This window comes from Botryllus schlosseri, chromosome 14, assembly GCF_051294905.1.
Source record: "Botryllus schlosseri isolate E-star chromosome 14, Bs_hap1, whole genome shotgun sequence".
NCBI lineage: Eukaryota > Metazoa > Chordata > Ascidiacea > Stolidobranchia > Styelidae > Botryllus > Botryllus schlosseri.
Window position 1 is genome coordinate 23753616 of NC_137249.1, and position 24256 is coordinate 23777871.

At 39.8% G+C, this 24256-nt stretch overlaps 3 protein-coding genes and 1 long non-coding RNA gene across 4 annotated transcripts in view; 3 read left to right on the plus strand and 1 right to left on the minus strand.

Moving 5' to 3' along the window:
- The first annotated feature begins 36 nt into the window (after positions 1–36).
- LOC145456055 (uncharacterized) lies at positions 37–725 on the plus strand. Its single transcript, XM_080334086.1, has 2 exons — positions 37–205; positions 265–725. The coding sequence occupies exons 1-2, from the start codon at positions 130–132 to the stop codon at positions 723–725; spliced, it is 537 nt and encodes a 178-aa protein (XP_080190212.1). The 5' UTR covers positions 37–129.
- Positions 726–3256: 2531 nt separating this feature from the next.
- On the plus strand, positions 3257–4975 carry LOC145456541 (kelch repeat and BTB domain-containing protein 12-like). Its single transcript, XM_080334684.1, has one exon. It carries the CDS (start codon positions 3263–3265, stop codon positions 4871–4873), a length of 1611 nt encoding a protein of 536 aa, XP_080190810.1. The 5' UTR covers positions 3257–3262; the 3' UTR covers positions 4874–4975.
- A 7182-nt stretch (positions 4976–12157) lies between these two features.
- Positions 12158–20530, plus strand: LOC145456553 (uncharacterized). Its single transcript, XM_080334698.1, has 7 exons — positions 12158–12672; positions 14401–14514; positions 15130–15318; positions 15460–15533; positions 16732–16855; positions 16912–17073; positions 17963–20530. Exons 2-6 carry the CDS (start codon positions 14503–14505, stop codon positions 16981–16983), a joined length of 471 nt encoding a protein of 156 aa, XP_080190824.1. The 5' UTR covers positions 12158–12672; positions 14401–14502; the 3' UTR covers positions 16984–17073; positions 17963–20530.
- Positions 20531–20669: 139 nt separating this feature from the next.
- The window catches only part of LOC145456561 (uncharacterized), a 390319-nt gene continuing 386732 nt past the window's right edge, over positions 20670–24256 (minus strand). The window contains exons 2-3 of the long non-coding RNA XR_013920644.1: positions 22674–23397; positions 20670–21184 (exon numbers count right to left, since the gene is read on the minus strand). This is a non-coding gene — a long non-coding RNA (uncharacterized LOC145456561). The remainder of the gene's footprint in view (positions 21185–22673; positions 23398–24256) is intronic.

Here is a 24256-nt window from a genome sequence, read left to right on the forward strand (position 1 = left end):
AAACAACTCCATTCTGAATATTGCGAACTTGGTGTTGACGGATTTTATCAACATTATTCTAATATCTGTCACCAAGCTAACAAGTTGCTCGGTTTGCCGCAATTGCCAGCTTCAGCATTACTTGTGAAAATGTTTGATTCTCTCGTGTGCGGTAAAGAACAGGATCCAATCACAGAGATTGGAGGAGTCAACAGCAAGGAATCTGGTAAGTAAATAGCTTTTGATACTTTGCCTTTCCATGGAAAAACTTTGACATGTTTTTAGACATACTTGAATATATTGGTGGAGTGCTTTTGGGAGCCATTTCTAAGCAAGCTAACGAAGCAATTGCCACATGCCTAACATCTGCAGCGCCATCGGGAAACCTCATTAAAGTGATGCAGAAGAAAGTCGGTGGCTTGAAGAGCCCGTCTGAACAGTTTCACGGCATGGTTCTCCGCTTTTATGTTATCCACAGTAAAGAAATGGCAAAACCCCTGAAAAAGATCAATTTTTTCAGGGTACTTGACGCAATTCACTGTGATCCATTCTTTAAGAAATTAATTCATACTGTGTCATTTCAATCTGGCTCAGACCTAAATGAGGTTGAGGATGTTATGGACAAGGCAATGAGACACTTGAATAACATCTTGTCTCACAATTTTGCAAAGTTTGCATTGCATGAGAAGCAAAATAAGTCCTCCAAATTTTCCAAAAGTTTGCGAGATGGCTTGAAAAAAAAATGAACAATATGCTTTTTCAGTATGGTAGTTTTTTCTCTCTGTGGCAAATGCTGCCTATCCACATTGAGGTTCCCTACCTAAAAAAGGAAACCAATGCGTTGGTCGAAACCTTGACGTGGTGCATTGGCTTACTACTAATGTCGACCGGCAGACGTCTTCCTGTGGAGGAAATGACAACGAGTTCCCTTCCAGTGCGATTTTGCACCCTTTCAAGGAGTAAGCTCTGGCTATTGTAAGTCGAGCTCAAGCAGTACATTAACATTACACAAGGCTCTTGTTCTAGTCATCAGGGCCGTAACAGCACTTCGTCAGCCCCCCCCCCCAAAAAACGTTGGTCATGGGCCCCTCATAGGGTGATAAACCGAACTTCTAGGGGACTTCGCCCCCCAGACCCCCATTGGCTATACGCTGTGTACCGCTACTCATAATCTGTGTTCACCGTCCGTTTAGTGGGACAGTTTGGACGATTTGGACGACAGTTTGGACCAATTTAGATTTTTAATAATTTGACAATATATAAGTGTCACATATATATTTTCAGGTTATAAAGTGAAAACTCCCTCTTAAATTGCTCCGAAAGCCTTAAACTATTCATCAAACTTCACTATCACATCAATTGTAAACGCTACCATGCAGTGGAAGATTCACTATTCCGCCATGTTTCCAATTCATGATGACAAAACCTGATCCTTAGACGATTCGTGACTAAAATTTGTGAGTTGGACTTGGACGCGACCTTTCTTAGAATTACTCAGACTCGGGCTAACTCGATGGCAAAATGAAAATGATTCGAGTGGACTCGGAGTGACTCGGAATACCGTAAATTTGTTAGAACCATGGACGCAACAAACTAATCGCGTTTCACGGGAATAGTAATAGATCAGAAGGTAGCGTTTTAGGGGAATAGTAATAGATCAGAAGGTCGCAGCTTGGTATTTCGCTAACTAAGCAAGCAGCTGTGGCAACCATTGGCAATCTGTTAGTTACATCTTTGGTCGCTAAACCATGTTATAAAGACCACTTAAAGGTACCGAGTACCGTAGTGGTACGCTCCGACGATGTAACAGCAATGGGCCGTTCGGCGTTCCGACATTTCAATCACTAGGATACATTCATTAATATATTTATATTATATTTATATTTTTTCTGCTCCTATATTTGAAGATATTTGGCCATGATATTAATAGCCTACTTATCAGAAGTATACCCGAATCCTGGATTGGAATTACAATGCTCAACTTAAAAATGTTTTGATTATCAGATCAGTCTCTATTATCAATCTGTTCGATTCAAAATATTCATAGTAGCTGAAAATTATAACCCGATAGCTTTTATGATGGTATCATATATTTGTCAGCCCATATGGTGTCTATATCTTATAGTTAATATATATCAAGTACAACAAAAATTATTTTCAAATAGTTATAAATGTGATGATTCTTTTCGTGCCAGGCCTAAATTGATACTAGAGTAAATCGCATTTTGACGATGTGTGTTTTACTGTCAGTCTGCTGGATCGGCTCACTTTCAATAGGACAATTCATTCCCGCCAAATAAGGCCTACATGAAAAGACATAGAATACCCCTAATAAATGCTGCGGCCCGCGGCGGCGTCAAAACTGACCCGCAAGCACATTTGAGTTTGAGACCTCTGATTTAAATGAACTTATAAAATGGTCCAAATTAGTATAATCCAGTGGTTCTCGAACTTTTTATAGTCGCGACCCCGAATTTCGATTTGAAAATGTTGCGTGACCCCACCTCGAAATTCCGTGTGCTGGTTACAGGAAAAATGATTAGCACCTTTGCCCAAACCTACCCACGGCCTGTGCGAAGCTGGCGGCTATGTGTGAAGTAAAAGCAATTAATTATTAACTCGTAAACCTCCGTCTTTAGATTAAGAAACCCAATCAAGACTATAGTAACGTATATAGGTCTTTTGGAACGATTTCCATCTATATCCAATCGCAGTATAGTCAAGTAGGCCGGCAATCTGCTACTTGAAATCCTGCTTCACGCGAACTGCAGATACCGACGAATTACCGTCTTATTGGTTTTTATTATGCTACCGACAATTTAATCTTCATGGCGGACATCAACCTTACATTATAATACGTAACTATGCAATGCCCACGCAGCCTTGCATCGGTTGGGATATTGCGGTACGTCAACCTATTTATTTCATTTGAATGTTTATGATTCACAATGAGCAGACAATGGGCCGTCTACAACGGTAGGCCTATAAAGTAGGCTGTCAAATGATAAGTTCACCGACAGTGCAAAATCTACGATACAAACGAAATGCAGGTTGCAAAAAAGTTTCGACTTTGTAAAAAAAATTTGCCATTTTTTGATCTAACGCTACAATTTTGACTTTTTTTGACATGTCAAAAAATCGCCCTAATGATGACTAATGCTTCAATTCTTTCTCGTGGCATTGATGAGTGTTGTGATTCAGCATGTATTACCTATGTTAATTCATCATGTCTACTTCAATGACAGCTCTATTCTATAATTATATATTGTAGTTATTGTTAATCATGGTGCAGATTGTATGTTCAAATGTGGAGAAACATTTGGTGAAGATGATGGTGGAGTTGAATCGAATGAAACAACAAAAGGATCATTGTGACTTCGTAATTGAAGTCGGAAATGATGTCTATCACGCCCACAAAAATGTATTGTCAGCTGGTTCGGATTATTTCAAAGCTATGTTAAAGCACGACACAAAAGAGAGTCGCGAAGGAAAAGTCATTTTCAAAGAAGTGGACTTTCAGTGTGTGAAAAATTGTGTCGATTTCATATATTCTGGTAAATTTGATATTATGGATGAAAAGATGAATGATCTACTCCACATCGCAATCATGATGCAATTGGAGGATCTGAAACAGGCCGTATCTGATATTTTGGAGGAATCCATTACTGTAGAAAACTACTTCTCCACGAAAAATGTTGCCGATATGTATGGACTAGAGTCAGTCTTATCGCGATGCATAACATTCTTTCATGAAAATATAATGGAAATCTCGAACCAACCTGAATTTGGAAATATTGCTAAAATTGACATCCTCAATTTTGTGAAGTCAGAAAGATCTGAGCTATTGGAAGAAGAAAAAACAACATTATTGCTCAAGTGGGTGGAGAAAAATCCGAATAATGAGCAACATTTACAGGAATCTCTTGAAGAGATCAAGTTTCACAAAATTTCGCCAGACTTTTTAGAACATCTTTTGGAATCAAACGTTATTATCAGCAACGACCTCGGATTGTACAAGTTACTGACTGGACATATTTTGAAAGCTTTAAAAAGACCGGACAAAACAAAAGAAGAAATTTGCAATGATGAATTGATAATTCTGTTTGACGATAACGCGGATTGTATGCAATCTCTTAATCCAATTACTGAGAAAGTAGAGAAGTTTCATGATGAAAAGTTCCAGCATTTGATACCTTTCAGGACGATTTCTCTCGACTCTTACATTTATATTTTATGTCTGAATAAATCAGTCTACCGACTGAACTTTACAAAATGGGAAAAGATGCAAGATATGATTTATGACCATGGACACTATCCTTGCTCAGTTTCATTGTCGGGATCAATATTTGTCATTGGCGGAAGTTACCCGAAAGCAACAAGTGATTTGGAAACGTTTTCTTCCAATGTAAATCAGTGGTTTCAGCTGAAAAACAAACCTACAAAAGTTAGTTATGCAAGTCTCGTAACATTGAATGATTCCATCTATTGTATCGGAGGTTGGGGAGATGGTGACCAACCTTCTTCGTTCTGCAGATTCACTCCATTTTTATCAGAGTGGGTTGACCTCGAACCAATGAGATATCCTGTGAGTGGAAGCGGTGCTGTTGCGTTTGATCAAAAGATATTTGTGATCGGTGGTTTGCGGGGAGAAAAGAACGTCGACAGCGTAGAATGTTATGATGTTACTTCAGCTCAGTGGACTTCATTGTCATCTATGAATGCTTGTCATGTATATGTTTCTGCTTATCACATGGACGACTGGATTTTTGCAGTAACCGATTACGAAACCTCCAATGTTATTGAAAAGTACGATATCTCAAGAGACAAATGGACTATAGTGAAACCAAAAGTAGATCAACATTTTAGAATTTACAGATCCACATTGAGGATGTAGATTGTACCGATCGAAGACATGAATAGAAATATTGTCGCTCACGAATTAAATTTTCAACCCGTCAATTTTGTCAATACTATAGTTCTTCAAACTTAATCTATCATAATTGCATTAAAAATTTTAAATGACATTGTTGTAAAACATTGCAAGATTTCACCAAAATATATTTTTCGTAACCTGTACTAGTCGTATTTCACCGTTCTACAACTTTACATGAAGACATCACCAGACGCATTTTGCGTTGATGTATTGATGTTATATATAGAACACATCCAGAGTTAGTCAAAGTAGTCAATTCTCTAGTACAAGGCTGTCAAACTCAACTTGGGTTGCATGTCGGATTCAAACTTTTGATCGTTTGCGGGCCAGACCAGTCAAATGATCCGAAAATGTTACTTCGAAATCCATGCCTTTGTTTTGAACTGGAATGCTTTATTATCAAGCATCTACTCTATATAATATTTCATATACATTAGATTATAGGAGCTCTAGTCTGGAAACACCTTCATTCTCGAACAATGGAATTGGTAAAAACACGATGACTATACAGTTATAGGCGGCTAATACTATGGCTATAACGACGATATAGTTGGTATAATTCTATGCTCTGTTCGTTTTAATCAAGATCCGGCGTTGTGAGGAATAGGCCTATAAGTCACCTTCGAATCCCAGCATATATCTACTTAGTCATCAATGACAACGAGGGATGAATGAAAATGACGGCAATGAAAATATACATCGTCCAAAACAAAATTAGAAGAGCCATTGTGGTGCTGCGATGGTAGAGATGATGGTATTCTGCTTAGCAAACCTCGCAAGAATAATCCAACATTATTCCTGTGCTAACTGACTTAAGCGTAAAACCTGTTGATAGAAGCTATATGAGTTTATTGATGTGCGTGACAAAAGTGCATTCAAGTAAATATTCTGGTGCAATGTTTGTGTGAGGTACAGCAGTAGAGCATGGAGACCCTTGTGTCACAATAAAATTGGATCACACCCACATCGGTTGGAAACCACTGTGCTAGTTTGTGTGCTAGTCAAAAGGTCATCACTTCGGCTATTTTGTGAGTGCCACACATTTTTCTGTGCGCCCAGCTTATGTGCAATCTCACATCAGTGCATTATCCTGCAGGCAAATTTAATTGATAAATATCAGCCAACTATTATTCTGTACCTCCTCCGACATGCATATTGTCAATTATATTTGATGGTTTGAGAAATTGATTCCATAATTATCCATATCAATATTTGATACCATACTGAGTACTGTGGCCTTGGCATTTTTGCAGTTTTAAATTTCATACAAAATAATTCATTTCCATGATTGTAATATCAATGAAGGCGAAATCAGCTCTTCCTTATTGGGTCACATAAAATGTTTCTGAGGATAATTTACTTTTCAATGTTTGTCATAATTTGATCATCAGTCGAACCTACTCTTCAAAATATATGCTCACCGTAGTATGTGATTTGTAGGTTTATGTCTTATTTGGTGAGACTTATGGAGATGAATCCTGTTCATTACAATTCCAGTCATTTTTAAATTGATCGCAATACCCTACCCATTATAACTTTGTGTTCATTTCAGAAATATGAATTGCATGCCGTCCGTTTTAAGAACAATGTAATGTAGTATGAGTGTGAAGATCAAAACGTTTGGCGTCAATCATGCGCCATAGTGGACCACAGCGTCTTCTGTCTCTAAAGTATGGTGAAAAGACAAAAGTTAAAAAAGAAGACATTATTTTAGAAGTCACCTGTAAGTAATCCACCGCTATTACACATATATAAGACAAAGTTCAGTTTTGGGAAAGGTCTGTAATCAGAATTTAGAATTACTGGTACTAGATTTACCTTTTAGTTTATTGATCAGTGCGCCATGGTCTGGCAGAAAGAAAACTTGTGTAGTTGAATAATTCTGTTGCCGGGATGAATTGCTTATTTCCATTAGTAATCGCACTTCTCACCCTTAAGGCCTAGAGTCCTATACGGCTTGAAACCAGAAGTTCGTTACCTTGCTTCTGATTGGTCAGAATTTGTTGTTCTTGGTGATGACTGACAGCGTCGTCGTCAAGGGCATACTGACTGCGCTAGTCCAAAGGGAGTGTAGACAAAAACATTGGAACAGTATTTTGCAACCGTTTCAAAGTTGCAGGCCTTGTCAGGATGAGTCTGTTTGGTTATAATCTGAGCTATAACATTCTATCGGTTGCAGTAACATCAGCCCAGCAGGAGAAATACCATAATTTCCAGGAATTTCCATAGTTATATTTAATTCTAAATGTTATTGGTAAGACACTTATATTCTGTTGTTATCCACTATGTAGCTCTTGGGGGTGAAAAAAACTTCAATTCACAATTTAATGGTATATTCTTATTGAAATATTCCCGAATCTTTTAGTCACACACTCTTCAGGTGTAATTATCAGCAAAAAGAAGAGTACTGTAGAACCGTGAGAAAACTCCAGGCGTTGTCAGGATGAATTTGTTGGGTTATTCGTCGTGATATTACCTAATATACAGTATAATATTATTTCGATTGCAGTAATATTGGAAGCTAAAGTTATTCGTAATTCATGGATTCAGAGGTAGTCACCCTAGCAGGAGCGTTATCATTCTTTTCTGAAGACCTGGCTGTAATTGGAAAAGCAGAGTTGAAAATCAAATCCAATCATGTTATCTCGCTGAAGATAGAAGACTTTCAGATTATTGCAAAGATCAGAGCATCTTGGAAAGACTGTGTTTACAAAGTCACCATCAATTTAGATGGAACTGGGGGCATTAGTAGTGCAACGTGTGAATGCCCGCGGGGAAAATGGATTTGCAGCCACATGGCCACAGTTGCGATCTATGTTAACAAAAATGGCATGTCTAAAACCGATCTGCCGAATTCGTGGATTACACACCCAAGAAGAGCATGTAAAGAAAACGTACAGCCTATGAAAGAGTTATTTCCTTCATCCAAAAAATGTTACAGTGCCTTGCCAAGAAAATTTGACGTTGAAGATAGAAAATCCTTCCAAACCCATATAATGAAAGCTGACACTACGTGCCCAATAAAATGGATTACAGGTCCGGAGCCACCATCACATGTATCTTCATTTGTCAGCATAACAGAAAATATATCTGATCTCTTCACACTATTCAAAATTGACAAGAATGAATTTTTGAATAAGTGCCGTGTAGACCCGGATCAAATTACCATCGTTGCTGAAAAGACAAAGCTACAATCTCGATCACAATTATGGGGTCGAATGCGCAGCTACAGACTGACTGGAAGCAACTTTGGACGGGTGATAAAAGCTTTCGACAGACATGGTTGCTCTGGTGTCTACCCCGAGTCCTTATTCAAAACGCTTTGTGGTGAATACAATTTATCCTGCAAAAGTGCAATAATGTGGGGTCAGATGCATGAGGATGTCGCGATAAAAGCATATGAAGACTACACCGGCAACTCTATTATAAAGGTTGGATTGCTTCTATTCCCTTGTGGTTATCTTGGGTGCAGCCCAGATGGAGTTATAAGCACTTCTAGTGGCGAAACAGGGCTATTAGAAATCAAGTGTCCATGGATTCACCGCAATAAAACTTTTAATGATATAATGTTTGAGAAACGTGGAAGAGATACTTCTCCATATTTGGATCAATGTGGTTCATTGAAAATCAACCATGAATATTGGCATCAAATCCAGGCCGGAATGGAAGCAGCCAAGACTTCATGGGGTCATTTTGTATTATGGACCACAAAAGATATCCACATCATAAAGGTGGCAAAGGACAATCGTTGGGGCGAAACCAACTTCCCTAAGTTGACTGATTTTTATTTGAATTCGTTTCTGCCTCATGTTACTGCAAAATAAGTTCTATAAAAACATCCATTGCAGGAATACGTATAATATATTTTGGGTGCTTCTTATCAACAGTAATCGGCACATTGAAGGGATTTAAACATATTCAAAAAGTAAAGTATGTAACAATAAAATTACACATCATGAAGTTCGCACTGTAACGATGGTAACAACAAATTTCGAAGTAGCATATAGGCCTACGGTAGAATAATGACAACGCATTCAAGAAAGAAAAACCGCAGTGTCTCAATCCTTTCCAAATCCAGGCACTACGATTATTTTGAATTAAAAAAATCTATATCTGCGCTGGCTCATTCGATTTTAGGTATCGATCAAATACGCCATCAATAGTTGGAGACTGAAAATTTACTAAAGCTCCACATAATTGTACTAGCTGATCGACAAATGGTCTCTTCTTACTAGTGATTGTAGCTAAAATTTTGTAGTTACGGATTCTTTCTATTGCTCTCTCCACGTGTATTCGACAACTTGCTATCTTTTTGCAGAACCTCGCCTCAGTCTCAGTAAATTGCTTTTTTCCAGCTAGAAATGGTGGAAGATTCAAGGACACTCCACTTGGCATCAATTCATGAATAAGAAATCCTTTGTCTGCCAGAACTAAATCCCCAGCCTGTTATAAAAAAGTATAATATCATCCAGGGTTGTAAGTGTCAAAGTCACTAGAAGTGCTATCACACCATGGGACTTCGATCGGGTCATGTCTAATTTCTTGATCTACAATACTTGGCCCAAGTCGAGTCAATGAAAACAATGACGAAAGTCTATTCACTAGAAAAATTGTTACTCAAGTCATTACAAGCCTGATAATTATCATCTTATAATAGGTTTACCACTGATTCCAATGCTGATACAGACCTGAAAATGTTGTAAAACCCCTGACAGCTTGGTAATCATTTTATCACTGGTACTGCCAGGGTATCCATCACTGATGTATGTTATTGCTCCATTAGGAGCAACTCCAATAAGGTATTTAGCTGTCAGTCGCTTTTTGTAGTTGCTAAAACTTGAACAAGCTGCTTCAAGATCTTGTCTTGGAGTCTCTATAAAGAATTCTGTGCAGTCTATGATCATGCGGCAATTTGGAATATCTTGGAACTTTTGTGGAGTAGAGCACAAATGCTTCGCAACCGATGGCACTTGGTTCAAAAGTTGCTTGAAGAATATTTCATGCATGGCGTGCAAGTAGGTTAAAAATATATTGTTGATTGACGTATGACTTAGATTGAACTGCTTGGCTAAAAACACATTCGGTAGGTCAAATTTCAATTTCATGAGCAGTATCAGCAGCTGTTCAGAAGTGCTCACAGAATGTACACTTTTGCCAGTCCAATAATTCAATGGCTGAAATCGGTCAATCTCCAGCACAATAATATCAAATATGTCTCTATTCAGTCCGGTGAAATTGTGAAGTTCAGCATCAGTCATATTCGCCGCTATGAATATCCGTGAAGATTGTCCAAGTATAGAAAGAAGTTTAACTTCATTGTCACTCTTGAGCTGAGCAATTTGTTGCTCTTGGTTTTTGGTCTTATCAACAAGAGCAGCAATTACACTTCGAGCAACAGCTACTTCACCCCTCAGCTTTTTAAGCTCTCCTCCTTGGCGGTGGGTATCTGAGCTACTGCAACATTGTTCTGAAGACGGTGACATGACTTTTGTGCTGCCGTTTACAGTGCAATCAGAAGAGTTGGTGGATACTGAGCTAGATGAATTATGACAATTTTTATCTGCATCTAAAGTTGTGTCACTAGCACGCTGAGCTGTACACGTTTTACGTTTGTTATTCCGTGTATCCTCTTTCTCGCCTCGAAGATTGCAGCTCGGCACGGCATCCATTCTTAACCTTTTTTTCTGGAACCCAACTGGCACATCTGACACCCTCTTACGGCTGTAATCTTCTGTTCTGAAGTGATAAGAGCACACTCTGGAGCCAGTACTGGGCGACCAATCTTTCCTGCTAATTCTGTTTATCCACATCTTTTTAAGCTTTTCATCACTTGGAAATTGGTGGAAAGATCGATCAGGATTTCTTTTTTGTGTAGCTGCACATCCAAACACTGCGCAATGGACCATAGTGGTTGACAACAAACTGTAAGTGTCTTACCAATAATATACCTATTTACGACAGAGAGAACATTTAGAATTAAAAATGACAATGGAAATTCCAGAAAAGTATGGTAATTCTCCTGCTGGGCTGATGTTACTGCAGCCGATAGAATGTTATATCTTAGGTTATAACCAAACAGACTCATCCTGACAAGGCCTGCAACTTTGAAACGGTTGCAAAATACTGTTCCAATATGTTTGTTTACATTCCTTATGGACTAGCGCAGTCGGCATACGCTTGACGACGACGCTGTCAGTCATCACCAAGGACAACAAATTCTGACCAATCAGAAGCAAGGTCACGAACTTCCGGTTTCAACCCGTATAGAGCCAGGACCTGAAAGCATATACGATACAGATAGTTTGCGTACAAAGAAGCGTTCTCTCATTTTCGCGTGTCTGGCGTATAGCGCACGGGCGCGTATCGAGTTGAAATATTTTTAAATTGGTACGCGCTGACCGCTGGTAGTTAACCGTGTGCTTCAGTCGTATTTAGCTGGCTTGGCGATGTTCTGCTGAGTGTTGTGAGTCGCGGGTATAAGAGATGCGGTGGCAGTGGCATTGTTGTCTGAAGTAACAGTAGCCTACTAATTTACATCAATTTGGATCAAGTCAAGTTGGATTAGCAATAAAGTCGATTATTGCGTTCATCAGGCTTTAACAACCCAGGATTAAGGAAACTGGTTGATCGCAGCGCATAAAGTTGATTGTAATCTCATGATTTAGCAAACCGGAACAAACTATAGATAACTAGTTAGATGTAAAATGTGTGAATCATTCCTATGGGCAAATATTTCCGATAATGACCATGCCGATTGTCTGCTACGTAATGGCTTCACTAAACAATAAACGAATTATGTACCCAAACCCACCATTGCAGAGCGATATCAATATTCTATAATCTGTACCGTACTAATTGGACACGACTTTCTTTTAGCGATGATGATAATTCTAATATTACAGTGGTAGTATCTTTATCAGCAGGGTGCTGTTTCATTCAACAAATTGACAACTGACAGCCAATAACACATTTTTGCATTATGATGCAACAGATATCACCACTAGATTGAAAACTCGGACACCTCGAGTAATCATCGTGAGTAACCTTTTCCAACTCTATGCGTCGCGATTAGCAACTGGTATTTAATCACATTGCTGCATTATTCCAGATCAGCTAACTTATAATATCCGCCTAAAATGCGTCCCGATTAGCAGTTTTCAATCACATATTTAGCATTCTTCCGGATCAGATAACTATATTATGTCGCCCTTAGTGGAGTATAGTGCCAACATATCGATGAAAAGTAACGACGAGAGTTGCGTGTCTATCCATAGGTTATTAGGCTGCGAACAAGAAGCTGTGCCTAACTAGACTGAAATTGTCAGACATATTCAGCTGCAAACGAGTCATTGATAATCCATTAACCTACTTGTTGAGAATTTGAAATTTCTGTGTAATAATATCGAGTTGCTTTGTGCAGACACAATTTTTGTCGAATGGAAAAGTGCGGATGCTTCTAAAAAGGTTGAAGAGCACGGATTCAACTTATTACACATATTGGTTGCACGCTCACATATTTTCTACTCCAAAAGATAGCATTTTCTGAGAACTTTTTTGGGTCTATAAAGGTTAACGTTGTTGGTCGAACAAATGTTTAATTTTGCGGTACGGTACGGTACTTATGTCTAAGTCGCATCGAAGTAGTAGAATGATCAAGTCTATTTTCCGGTTGCATAAAATTGGGATTTTATTTCAGGCTTCGTGTCTTCCTGAAAAAAAGATCTCGTTATTAAGATTGGTAGGAATTGTGGTGAAGCCAGGTGTGTTACTGTGACATTCAATAATATAGCTCTGACTTACATGAGGGTTGCATAGATATATATAGTTGTCATTTTTCCCACAATGTAGTCAATTTCAGTGTCAAATTAAACAAGTAGAATCTCATGAATTGTCATATCAATACCGTATGTTATCTTTCGCAGGGTTTTTGCTCTTCTTGACATGTGCACACTAGATATATTCATTCCGCCAATACCCGCATACAACCTCTGAGCACGCATATGCAATGGATATAGATCACTGAAGTGGATTCGCTGAGCTGTCACGAGACAGTCGCCATTGCCATTGCATGAGCTTATACTCGTGGATTTTGTACTATCACAATGCCCCTAACCCAGGGGTGGGCAAACTTTTGAGCTCGCGGGCCGCATTCAACATCTGAATCCATTCGCGGGCCGCACTATGTAAAATGGGATTATAAACCAAAACCCAATGTAGGTATTTGATTATATAGTGAGGACATGGAGATAATATTTAAAACAAACCAAACATTGCTTTGATGATATCGTACACGCGTCAGAAAGATAGTGGCGAGATTTCATAGGCTGGTCGACCTCAATAACCAATTTGTCAAAACTATAGAGATGAAAGTCGGTTGTCCCGATTCTTAGAACAGGATTGAAATTTAAATCTGTGAGCAGCGATCTGTTCATAGATTTACGAATTTCACTTTTGGTTCAGTTCCAGGACACATAATGCTCACAGAATCATAACCATGTTAGATTCAAACACGCTTCTACTATATGTGGATAAAATATAAATGCCCTAAGACACGCGCGAATCGGTCTTTATCAGCACTTTACTGAAATAGGTAAAACTGGAGTGGCCAATCTGAAATCCCATTCGTGATCCGAATTATGTCAATCTCGTTAAGGATTTCTGTGATGTTTAGCAGTTGAAACCTTTCAAACTGTGTGGGCCTTTGAGATCGGGCTGTCGCGCCAGAAATTAAACGTAAAAAATAGTATAGGAAGTATATACCTTAGAACAGTGGTTCTCAAACTTTTTAAGACACGCCTCCTCCTTTTGATGGTGAAAGATTACGCGCCCCCTTATCGTCATATCACAAAACGCAACCAGGTTGCTAGCCAACCTAACGGATAGTTTGATGGCATGGAAGGTTACGACTTACGACTATGTATGAGAGATTTTTAAATGTGAAATTCAAACTAAATATAGATAAACAACTATGAAATTGTTGGTAAATCGCGCGGAGCGCGAAAAATTTTTTCAGTCGAGCTCGGCTTCGCGCCCCACTTCTGATGCTTTCACGCACCTCAGTTTGAGAACCACTGTCTTAGAATTATCATGGTGAAGTATACTAAGAAATAGTTTAATCAAGTCCCTGCATTATTTCGATTTGTAGTACCCATTTTATCAATATTTTTAAAAAAATTCTTCAGACTCCCACCGGCCGCACAGAACGGTGTTGCGGGCCGCATGCGGCCCGCGGGCCGTAGTTTGCCCACCCCTGCCCTAACCGAACCCCAATCATTTACGCCGTTTTCGAAACTGGTCTTAGCATAGCAATACTCAAGATGTGCATATGGAAAACAATGATTGCGATGTCATGATTCACTAAGCACCCCATGCTAACCCAATTTACCTGTGTCCTTCTTTGCCTATGAATTGTTAGAATTTATTGGATGTCCTGCCAACTTTCCGTTGGTTTAACCCGTTTATCTTACTTCCTGGTTTCATCATTGCAGATAAACTACGATGAATATTGAGTCAATCAAGAAACCACGTTCAAGAATTAAGAGTCTTGAATCTTTTTCGGAGCTACTTCTATCAACTACATCATTTCGCAGATGCACCTTCAGGTGGGCTTTTGCATTTCTTCAAACACCTTGTTCTGCATATACTTACCGGGAGTCGGATCATTCAGAGCCGACGTATCTCGCTCCACTTTTCACCTGACAACACCTATTGTATAACTTTACTTCACTGATATTTTCCGACAACACTGTTTTAGGGATTCATGATTTATCAATGAAATGATTATATCATATTAAACCGATTGACATTAAATTTGTGAATTTACCGAATTATGCCCATTGCGATCGACCATCTTTAAGAGAGTTCGCCGACATTGAATTCAACAATTTTTTCTATGGCTCTGAATGTATGTTGCTTATTAATAATATAGGCATTTCACAAAATTAAAGTTAGAATGAGAGCGATTTCGAACTCAAACCCAAATTCTCATTTCTCAACCACTGCTATGATAAAACGCACTATGAAAGTAAGGATGACAACAGCGGTCAGTACTATTTCCGTCGTAAGAGTCATATTTACCCGATATTTACAATTGTAATTCCCAAGGAAAATATCGATGTCATCTTCTGCGATGTCATAAAGATGGGAAATTTCACTCTACTGTAGGCCTAGATATTAATCTACGAAAGTCAGTCACACTTGTGGGGTTACTCATTTAGAACAAAAGTCATCGTTGTAGCATGGAAATGGCCGAGTTAGGACAAGCACATCGTCGTCGTTTGACCCCTGCATTTTGGACCTGGAGACTGCAAGGACAACTTCTTGATGCAAAGACATTCACAGAACAATCTCAAGCGATCTGTTGGAATCATCATAAATGTCTGACACACGCATCTGGAAGGTTGAATGTGAGTAAATTCATAATTTCATTTTATGCCAAATCAATGAATACAAATCCGAGTGTTTGTGTTTTTGTGCCACCACGAGTAACCAGCTCACTTCTGTCTGTAACTTGAATTATTCTAAACCGATACATCCTTCCACCGCAGGCGACGATTTCTTTTCGGTCAGAGTCAAGCAAAACGCAACTTTCAAGCAGGGAAGGTTTCCATTGTCATTCAAGGCGAGTTTTTTCAAGTCAAAATTAGAATTGATATCGACATGGTATGTGCATTACAATGAATCAGTCATAGTTGACCTGCTCATTAACTACTCCCAGTTCGTCATAGGCAACTGATGATTGTGATATTATAGATAGCCTTTTGTGTGTCCATTAACATTTGTGACCTCTGGTCCTGTCACAATAACCAGTAATATTAGATAACAGTGAAGTCCAGTAAAACCCTTAGATCAGGGATTCCTTACCTATGGTGGCAATTATAATAAAAATACTAGTATAGCAATTAGCTACTTCTTGATATGAGTTAACTTGTTTCCCTTCACCAAACTACCTGTTAAGCCATTCTCAGAGCAAAAACAAGCAAAACCATCGCATTGGACTGAATGACTAGTAACTAATTAATATACTCATGATTATTTTGTGTTGTATTTATATCAATTTCAACTACTGGTTACTGCATAAACCAGTTTTCTAACTGTCATTGAGGACCACGGTGTAAAAAGGTCGGGAACCCCTCCCCTAGTTATTTGCAAACATACGTGGCGGGCCTTAGGTAATAATCATAGTATTTGATGTTTGTCAAGTAGGAGGCAGTTTATTTTCGTCAGCACACTTGAATTGCTTTTACTTTGAAGATGTGAAGGAATTGCAAGGTTGTCGAGTCGGCATTAGCATTAGGGCTCTCCACGTTATCCTCGATGTGCTGAGCGCATAGTATTGAAGGCGTAGACACCAGTTTTACTAACAAGTCTGGGTGACCCCGCCGGGGATTGAACCTACTCCCTGCCGATTGAGAAGCCATTACTCTATCGCGTTCGTTGAAGTAATCCTCTGATTTCAACTCAATCACAAGTAGAATTAGTGATTTACGAGACTTTTAAAAATTACTTGGAGTGGAGTACATGTCGAAAACGTGAGGCTCGAAAAAACTCGAGTCAAAGTAAGAAGGTTTTTGAAGTAGATTGCGACAGTGCATCGATGGAATACTTCGTTAATCAATCGATAGCTTTCGAATATATAAGAATAATCTTCACGATTAACGTACAATGAATAAATCGGTTCGATTTTCAAAATGATATTCTTTTACTGCGATACATTGGCTACATTTCAAGGTTCTCATAATAATTTCACTCATGGAATGACACAACTTAGTCCAACTGATACATGCTATCAGACGAATCCTTATTGATAATTTCTTCAGCAGATGGATGCGATCCGAACCCTCTGTTGACTTGTTTAAACATCACCCGAGAATGCAGATGCCCCTTCGATATCAGGCCCATTTCGACCTCAGCGGAATGAGCGGGTGCAATAACCCAATCAGAGTGAGTGTCACAATTTGTTTCATGGTGCCTTCAAAACTGACCTCTTTTTGTTCCAGTGCCCCTCGCTCAAGACTAATTTCTGGCCCGGCACTCAGCAGGTCAAATGTCGGTCACCCAGCGGAGGCTGATATACCAGAAAGTGCCCCGACCCCTTCTTTGGTTTGGGGTGACCGCAAGACAATGCGGAGAGTGAGAAGAATTCTATGGAGAATGTGAAGGTGGGTGACGAATGTGGGTGAGTAGTGCAAGTGCACTTGAGTGAGTAGTGCAAGTGTCACAAAACTCCCTATTTTACAAAATCCAAAGTCCAAAGTGTAATAAAATTTTCCTATAAAACTGTTTATCAGAAGTAGAAGAGTATAAAAACGCGTCATCTTGAGCAAGTCGTTCAAGTAGGAGTACTTTGTTACTTGCTTCCTCTGTGTACTGACTCAAAATGATAACATAAAATATATGTGGAGCCCACGGATCATGTTAGGTTTCGGGGTTGCTATCGGATTTTTGAACCAATAACGATACAATCAATAACTAGTACGTGCAGTCGTGCACCGATAACCCTCTTATATTGAGCCGACAATATAAAGATATGACATCTGGCTTTGAGCGCATTTTGAAACTTCAAAACATGTATTTGAACAGCTTTACAGCCATAGCTATGTTTGGAGATCAAACAAACTAGAAAGGCCACATCTGGCCGACTACAAGCAGGATCAGCAATGAAGTACTTCCACTTTTGTAGAGTTTTCGGGTAGGTTTTGTCACCTTTCACCAATTACTCAAGTGGCAACGATTTTGGACTTCTTTTACTGGTACATTCCAGTTTTTCTAGCGATACTAGGTCTTACTTTTTACTTGTACGTAAATTGCTACTTATACGGGTACTTGAGTAGAAATGTATGACATTACTTCTACTGGACTACCAACGATGACTACTTGGTAGCTTCTGCCTGTAAGCTACAAGCTCCCTGACTCCATTACTACCAAACAGTAAAGTCAATAAAATTGCCGACATTTTATTACCTCTCATGGCCGATAACGATATTTCTTTAATAGTGTGATGATATCCAATCGGTCTGGCTCTAGTCTTGACCCCCTATTTTTTTGCAGACTGGCCGAATCCCTGACGACTTTCCAAAGCGAGTAAGAATGCATCGACTCGGAGCAGCCAATCCACCGAAGGCTTTGGACAATTCGATCCCCAATCGTCCTCCCCGGGCCACACATTGCCACAACAACGAAATAATTTGCCGATGAAATGTCAATTATTTTCTGTCGACGGGAATCCATTCCAATCAAAGTGCACCGTGCAGCCCCCAAGGAAACAATCAGAGTCGGTCCAGATGCCGCTCGAAAAATTGTAGAATTGTGGCGTCTGTGGCGTTCGTAAATGATATTGACGCCCCATACTCAACCCGCGAATACCGCTATTGCATTGAGACAATTACTTTTGTCGATGACAAGTGAACTGTGACCTAACATGACAAGAGACGATAAGACCGGACTGGGGCAATTAGATAATTCTAGTTGTCTAGTTAGTGAAATGACGGTAATCTGATTCTAACCTAATTTGTTAAATGTCTTTTTGCTCCAATGTTAATTCTAATTTAATATCTGGTTTTCCTGAAATGCTACTGAACCATTCATTGCTAAATTATCCATGTTTTATGCACAGACATTAGTTATTCTCGTGCTCATAAGAACGAACTCGGATTTGATAAGAACTGAACGTCATTAGATTTCCAAATTTTTTGAATTCAGTAATTCTAATTCTAATTTCGAAAAACCTGTGTATCTATAATTCCAGTTGCAATCTAATTTGATAATAACTGTAGCTATAATTCTACCCACTCTGCAAAATTGGTTATCCTTCATTTTAATAATTCAAACTTGTTTGTTTTACCCCTTTCGACCACAACTACATGAAAACGCAGCACTCTATCAAGTATGACGGACCCGTAGTGTGGAACAGCATCTCGCCGGCTATTCGACAGCCGCCAAGCATGTCCACATTCAAATGGAAATAGAAGCAATTTCTACTGAATCAATACTAGTCTGCCGTCAAGATTAAGGCACCACAACCTGACATATCGACCTCACCTACCGACACATGCAGCAATTGCAGCATTCATTTTCGCCGCTTACATTTATGCAATCTTTTGTTTTATATAGTGTGCGCTGTTCTTATTTACATGATGTAGGCCAGTGGTTCCCAACCTTTTTCGTCTCATCGCCCCCTTTTGAAGCTCCACGCCGATCATCGCCCCCCAAATATTGGGAACCAAAAAATGGGCATACAATCTGGGATCGCCGGCGAGTTGACTAATAAAAAAAAGGTCAACTTTTCGGCTCGACCTCGAAATTACACTTCTACAGCTAAATGTTCGTGAGTTGACTAAAAAAAGGTCATTTCTCCGACTTGGACGTAACAGCACTTCGTCAGCACCCCCCCCCCCAAAAAAAAAAACATCGTTGGTCTTGGGCCCCCGATAGGGTGATAAACCAAACCCCAGCCCCCCCAATCAGTCGTTACATATCAGCTATACCCTATTTCATGTGCTGTTTGGTGAGTCACCGTACTTCGCCTAAACGCGCGAAACGCGAAAAATTTATATACCGGTAATTCATGCTTGAATCGGTCAATATGGTCGGGAATTGCATATATATTGCTATCAATTTTTTATCCTCTCTCTGCTCATGTAATCAGATTTATCGGTAGAGCTGAGTGTGGTGTGTTGGAAAAGGTAGGACCCCTAAATAATAATTAAACATCTTCGGGCGGACCCTTTGTTATATTGACTTCGGTACATGATGCAATTTCGTGACCTCCTATATCTGCTATGTCAAAAGATATGGATATCGCCAAAACGTACCAAACTAAAAGACGCATATTGTTTCAATTGGGTATTTCTTTAGTGGCATATAATTTATCCCTGCGGGGTGGCATTTGTCTTGTCGGGTTCAGATCGCCAGAATAGGAACATTCGACGCCAGCCATTGAGGCGCCTAAGGACAATTAGACATATATGTATATCAAAGTTTTCGATCAGCACAAGGGCATTCCTTTTCGTCCAAGGTCTTCTCGCTGCTGATCGTTCTGGCACACTTCTCGGAGTTGCATGTTACATGGCCTATAACTTCATATGTATTGGTGCGTCGTGGCGCAGTAATGGCCGACGCCGAAGTCTCCATTTCCATAAATCATGCGTATTTATGTTGGGGGAAGGGTACCCCAAAATCAAGATATATGACAATATTAAATCGCGCTCAGCGCGGTAATTTTTTAAAGAAGTTGCATGAATTTCTAAAAAAATACCGTATAATTTATGTTAATTCACGAAATAATTTTATCCCCCTTCGAGTTCGGCCCCCAATTGGGGGTTTGGGGTGCGGCAGTTATGGTCCTGACTCCAATATAGCCGTCTTAACGCGCCAACGCCCCCCCCCCCCCCTATCGCCCCCTTCGTTGTTTTCGCCCCCCTATCACCCCCTTCGTTATTTTCGCCCCCCTAGACCACCAAATCGCCCACGTTGGGAACCAGTGATGTTGGCCAAGGTGGGTGTCTGATTTAAAGACTACTCCAAGTCGTTTTGGCACCCCCCTATCTTTTCATTATATCGGAATCGTGTGGTGTATTGATTTGATGAAAATTTTAATAAAAGAATAATGAAACCTCATATCAGAATTGTACAGGTCATATTGTGGTTATGTTGCTGCAGAAATTGTAGATGGCTTTCGGAGTATATTCTGTTGATGACACCGCTTTGCTTTTACAATGACAAACAGCTCCTGCAGTTTAGACAATTATCGAAACTATTTGCATGTTCAATTCGAGTTTATTCATAAAATTTCATATCAAGAATGCCGAAACGACTAGGAGTAGACTTTAAGATCAGACACCAAGCTGGTCTAGGCGATGTAAATAGGAGGCATGCACACCGAATGAAAGTAAAAGAAGATGATATAAAATGATAAGCGACAAAGTCATGTGGCATGTGACGGAAGGCGAGATTGCTATGTCAGGTCGTGGTCCGGTGAATGTTGAGGGCAGACTGTCCAGTGTCCTTCAGTGAAATCAATAATCAGATTTTCATTTTTAAGTTGGATTTTCTAGTACAAAACGAAACATACTAAGATGTTTCGGTGTTGCACTGACAATAAATACGTTTGACACGTGAGCTGATGAATGATGAGTGATGACATTGTGAGATTTGACAAACTATACTGAAAAATTTGTCGTTAGCATGGCTGACTTTTCCGTTATTCTCCGCTGCTTCGAAACATCTTCCGATACGCCCCGATCTCCGCTTTCTATATTATATACCCGCCCGCTATGTCTATTTCGAAAATATGGTTGGCGGTACTAAACTTGAGTATTGCTTTCACAACTACATTCATTGCAGTAAAGAATTTATTAACTCGAAGACTTTTCGTGTGCCCCTTATCGAGAGTTAACGGCACAATAATAAGCATACAGAGAGAGATTCAAACGAAAACCAAAAAGGCAAAGTATGACGTAATAATACAATAATAAAAAATAACGCTAGGCAAAGTCAGCTGTACCGGTAGTCATAACAAGAGACGAGAGAAAATCAAATTATACTATAATACACGGAGGACAACACACAAACAAATAGCGGTATGTATTAATGGGAAATTTTGAGATTATATAGAAACTCTTTCTGCCGACATAAATCCGGATTGGTCAATTTTATTATGGTTGACTCCAAGACAGACAGATGGAAGGCAGATCTGCATTTGGCAATCACAGTGAACATACTGTCATTGTAATGACTGGCACACATCGGGTAGTTCATTAAATGTTGACCAATTGCAGAGTTGAACGCTGAGACCTGGTTATAGGAAGCAGAGTCAACGGCTTCCTTACACCGACGAACAAGTGCAGATCGATCGATAGGCTTGTTCACTGACCTAATCGATTTAGGCACATGTTGGTTCACTCGTTCAGCCAACCGCAAAGATGTGCGACCCACATACCGACTATCACAGTGGCATTGGAATTTATATACAATATTACTTGTTTGTAAAGCAGGGAGCACATCCTTGCGAGTTTGAGGCATGAGCGGCCTAGTCATGAACACCACTCGGGTATTTAGCATAAAATAGCACGATTGCACTGATGACCGGATTTGATTAGAAAAGCCGACTGACACTGACCCAAGCCAAGGGAGATGTATGTATACAGGGCATTTGTCTGGTCCATGAATTCTCGGCTGTTTGAATTGCGACATTTCGATTAGGTCAGTGAACAAGCCTATCGATCGATCTGCACTTGTTCGTCGGTGTAAGGAAGCCGTTGACTCTGCTTCCTATAACCAGGTCTCAGCGTTCAACTCTGCAATTGGTCAACATTTAATGAACTACCCGATGTGTGCCAGTCATTACAATGACAGTATGTTCACTGTGATTGCCAAATGCAGATCTGCCTTCCATCTGTCTGTCTTGGAGTCAACCATAATAAAATTGACCAATCCGGATTTATGTCGGCAGAAAGAGTTTCTATATAATCTCAAAATTTCCCATTAATACATACCGCTATTTGTTTGTGTGTTGTCCTCCGTGTATTATAGTATAATTTGATTTTCTCTCGTCTCTTGTTATGACTACCGGTACAGCTGACTTTGCCTAGCGTTATTTTTTATTATTGTATTATTACGTCATACTTTGCCTTTTTGGTTTTCGTTTGAATCTCTCTCTGTATGCTTATTATTGTGCCGTTAACTCTCGATAAGGGGCACACGAAAAGTCTTCGAGTTAATAAATTCTTTACTGCAATGAATGTAGTTGTGAAAGCAATACTTATGTCTATTTCGCGGGGCGCCGAACTCCGCTTTCAGTATCCGTCCGCTATGTCATCTCATCGACGGGCAATCAGTCGCCAAATTGGCCTTGAACTCGCATCACTGACTTTTCCGTTATTCTCCACTGCTTCGAAACTTCTTCCGCTACGCCCCGATCTCCGCTTTCCTTGTATTCTATAACCGTCCGCTATGTCATCTCATCGACGGGCAATCAGTCGCCAAATTGGCCTTGAACTCGCATGGCTGCTTTTTCCGTTATTCTCCACTGCTTTCAAAATCTTCCGATACGCCCCGATCTCCGCTTTCTATATTATATACCCGCCCGCTATGTCTATTTCGTGGGGCGCCGAACTCCGCTTTCAGTATCCGTCCGCTATGTCATCTCATCGACGGGCAATCAGTCGCCAAATTGGCCTTGAACTCGCATGGCTGACTTTTCCGTTATTCTCCACTGCTTCGAAACATCTTCCGATACGCCCCGATCTCCGCTTTCTATATTGTGTAACCGTCCGGGGGCGTCCGCTATGTCTATTTCGCGGAGCCCCGAACTCCGCTTTCAGTATCCGTCCGCTATGTCGCGCGTGTCTATGAAGGTCAATGACCGAAAGCTCCGCTCTCCGCTAGTTCCGGTATCTCCGTCTTTTAGGAATCAGGATTTTTGGCTCGCTCCGCTGTCTCCGCTGCCTCCGCTTCTCCGTCTTTTAGGGATGCCCACCATCAACCTAAACTCAATCAATAAATCAATTAATATCGCTAATGAAGACTTGTGAATGATCAATGCCGACACGCCGTTGCTGACATTGCTGTTGCAGCAAAAATAAACATGTCCCACTTAAGGGAATTCACCTGATAATTGATTCAAAAGTCGATGATTGTATTTCAAACTCAAATTCTTAACGCTGCCTTTTATCGGTCCGATAATATCATTATATGCAGGATAATTAAAATATTGGTAAATGGTAGAACTAAACTTTACAATGTCGACCTACATGATAACCTTCGATTTAGCACTAATCCTACTTCCGTGTGATGGCGCTAATGCATCACTTGCATTGTTGTGTCAACAAAACAATCAATCATTTATTTGTGACACCATAATGTCCTATATGGTGTCGACACAAGCAAATCTCACGGCTCAGTGAAATTGTATCACGTTGTAATGTCAAGATTGTCAACTATCATTTACCATTTCGGTTACCAGCAGAACTCAGGTCGAATCTAGATTGTTTGAAGGCATATATATTATTTGTGATGCCACTAAGCTTACTGACCCATGGGAAAGGTTGGTCAAGGCCCTAGTTCGTATTCATGCCGCTTTCTTGGATCATTGTGGAGTGTGGACTTGACGACCCTATACAGAGAAAACTAATTCCACTAAGATGAACGTCGTGCAATGTTCCTTCTGCAGCCTAGTTTAAGCCTAATTGTACTGTTGAAATTTTTTCCTATTTAGATATCAGGATATTTCTCAAATCATTTCGAGCACTTCTACTGCAGGCTACTCACTGCGCAATGCTACGAAATATGAATATTTAATATTCGTGATGCCAGTAAGCTTACTGACCTATGAGAAATGTTTGA